General features: G+C 69.4%; 1 protein-coding gene across 1 annotated transcript in view; it reads left to right on the top strand.

Annotated features, from left to right (window-relative positions):
* Window positions 1-149: 149 nt before the first annotated feature.
* The window catches only part of MNEG_15384 (hypothetical protein), a gene marked incomplete at both ends in the record, with an annotated part of 3,653 nt that continues 1,505 nt past the window's right edge, over window positions 150-2,297 (top strand). Inside the window, 3 exons of the mRNA XM_014036145.1 lie at window positions 150-221; window positions 452-1,144; window positions 1,364-1,717. Of these exons, the coding sequence (XP_013891599.1) occupies window positions 150-221; window positions 452-1,144; window positions 1,364-1,717 (1,119 nt within the window). The remainder of the gene's footprint in view (window positions 222-451; window positions 1,145-1,363; window positions 1,718-2,297) is intronic.

Raw genomic sequence — 2,297 nt, 5'->3', positions numbered from 1 at the left:
CCTGCGCGCTCTCCCGTACGCGCTCCCGTGCTCTCTCCCTCCTGCTCCCCCATGCACACACACACACACACACGAGCGCGCATACGCAAACCCAAATACACGCGAGCCCACGTACACACATTCTCACTCACTCACTCACCCACGTGTTCATGCCCCAGGCGATTGAGGAGCTGCAGGCGGTGGTTGAGACGCGCTGCATCACAAAGGAGCTGCTGGGCCAGGTGGGGCCAGGGAGCTGCGGTCGCGGCGGCGGCGGTCGCGCGCGGCGGCAGATGGGCAGCCGCTCTGGCTGCCCAGAATAAGCGTCCCAGCTCTGCTTCTCGTCACCCACACAGGCTCTGCGCTGGGCGTCAGCATGCCCCAACATTGTCGCCTTTGTCCATAAGTATGACTGCAGCTCTCCCCTTGAAATCTGCTGCCGCGTCACCGCCTGCGCCCTCGCTGCCAACAGGTCTTTGCTGCTCGCGACGACATGCGTCAGGCCTGGACCCGCATGTCGTCGCTCTTCGAGGTCGCTGCCCACCCCGAGGGCCTCTTTGCCTGCCGCGTGCGCCGCTCCACCGGCCACGGCAGCGCGCCCAGCCGAACCGCGTCGGCCGGCGGCGGCGCTGTGGCGACGGCCGCGGATGCCGCCGCGGGCGTCGACGCCGCCGCTGCCGCACCGGCGGTCGACGCCGCGGCCCTAGATGCGGAGCAGCAGCAGGGCAAGCTGGCTGGGGAGCAGGAGGTGACGAATGAGGCGGGCCGGGTGGCGGAAGAGAATCAGGAGGAGGCCGACGAGGCCGAGCAGGGGGAGTGGGCGCCAGACCAGGAGACGCGCCTCAGCACGGCCTCCGCGTCGGCCCGGGCGAGCGCCGATGATCCCTTTGCGCTGCTGGCGGTGTCTGAGAGGGTCACCGTCGAGTCGGTTGCTGAGTCAGTGGCAGAAGCCCCGGACTGCACAGTGACGTCATCCCAGGACGAGGCACCTGCGGCCCCATCGCCCCTCGTTGCCCCGCCCGCCGCGCGCGCGCTCGCGGCGGCGGCGTCGCTCGGCGTCCCGGGGACGCCCGTGGCGGGCGCGGCTGCAAGCCGGGCTGAGCTGTCAGCGGTGGTGGCGTCCCACGCCAGCATGCGCGGCGAGGTTGAGGCCCTCTCAGAGCAGGTGCGCGCAAGCAGCACTCACAGCAGCCGGCAGCAGCGGGGAGCAGCGGGCAGCGTCGAGACGCGGGTCACAACGAAGCGCGTGCGGGTGCTTGTGGTAGCACAACAGGCCTGCTGGTGCTTTCCCTGTGGGCAGTCCCTTTATGCACCCTGCCGTGTGCATGCAGAGGGCCGAGTGCATGATCATCAATCTGCATCAAACCATACGACATTGCCGCAGGTGGGTGCCTTGACCGAGGCCCTCCGCGCCGTCCAAGAAGATGCGGTGCGCGCCGCCCAGCCGGTCGCAGAAGCTCCGCCTGCAGGGCCGACCGTCGATGTGGGCGCCGCCGCCGCAGAGGCGCTGCGCGGCGCGATCGCGTCCTGTGAGGCGCGCCTCGCCAGCCTGGAGCAGGCTGCGTCCGCCGCCGCGCCCACCACCGCGGCCGCTGCGCAGCAGCGCGGTTCGTCGGCGGGCGTGTCACGCCAGAGCAGCCTTGGCTTGCTGGGCAGGCAGCTGTCTGGTCTGGAGGCCAGCCTGGCGCCAGAGGCGGTGGAGGAGCTGAGGGCAGCGATGGAGCGGCTGGAGGGGCAGGTGGGGCCCAGCGGGGGAGGGGGAATGGGAGGGTTGTTGGCGTAACCAATTGTAGGGCTTCCCTTGCCGCTCGCACACCCGTTGGTCCATGTGTGTGTGCGCACGCGCGTGCATGTGTGTGTGTGTGTCTGTGTGTGTGTGGGGTGTGTGTGTGTGTGTAGGTGTGTGGGTATGTGGGTGTGTGGGTGTTTGTGCGCGCGCGTGCGTGCGTGCATGTGCGCTGATGCAGAAGAGTGTGTGTGTCTGCGCGTATGTGGTTGTGTTGTTGTGTGCTTTTATGTTTGCGCAAGTGTTGAGTCTTGCTGGCTGCGCATGTGCCACTCACGCGCTGTGTACGCATACCCCAGCCCAAGCGCATCCAACCACAAACCCCTGCATCCCCCCCCCCTGGCCCCCGCCCCCAAGGTGTCCCGCCTGGCAGCCGCTGGCCAGGAGCAGCGGCTGCTATTGGAGGCGCAGCAAGACCTGCTGGAAGCCCAGGCACAGGAGCAGGAGCGCCTCAGGGCCGAGGCGCGCGCCGCCGCCGGCGGGGCCGCCGCCGCGCTCGGCGCTGCGCTGGAGGAGCAGGCGGCGGCGCTCG

This window comes from Monoraphidium neglectum (genome assembly GCF_000611645.1).
Source record: "Monoraphidium neglectum strain SAG 48.87 unplaced genomic scaffold scaffold05278, whole genome shotgun sequence".
Taxonomy (NCBI): domain Eukaryota; kingdom Viridiplantae; phylum Chlorophyta; class Chlorophyceae; order Sphaeropleales; family Selenastraceae; genus Monoraphidium; species Monoraphidium neglectum.
The sequence above is the reverse complement of the archived record's forward strand: the minus strand, read 5'-3'. Positions and strand labels throughout refer to the sequence as shown.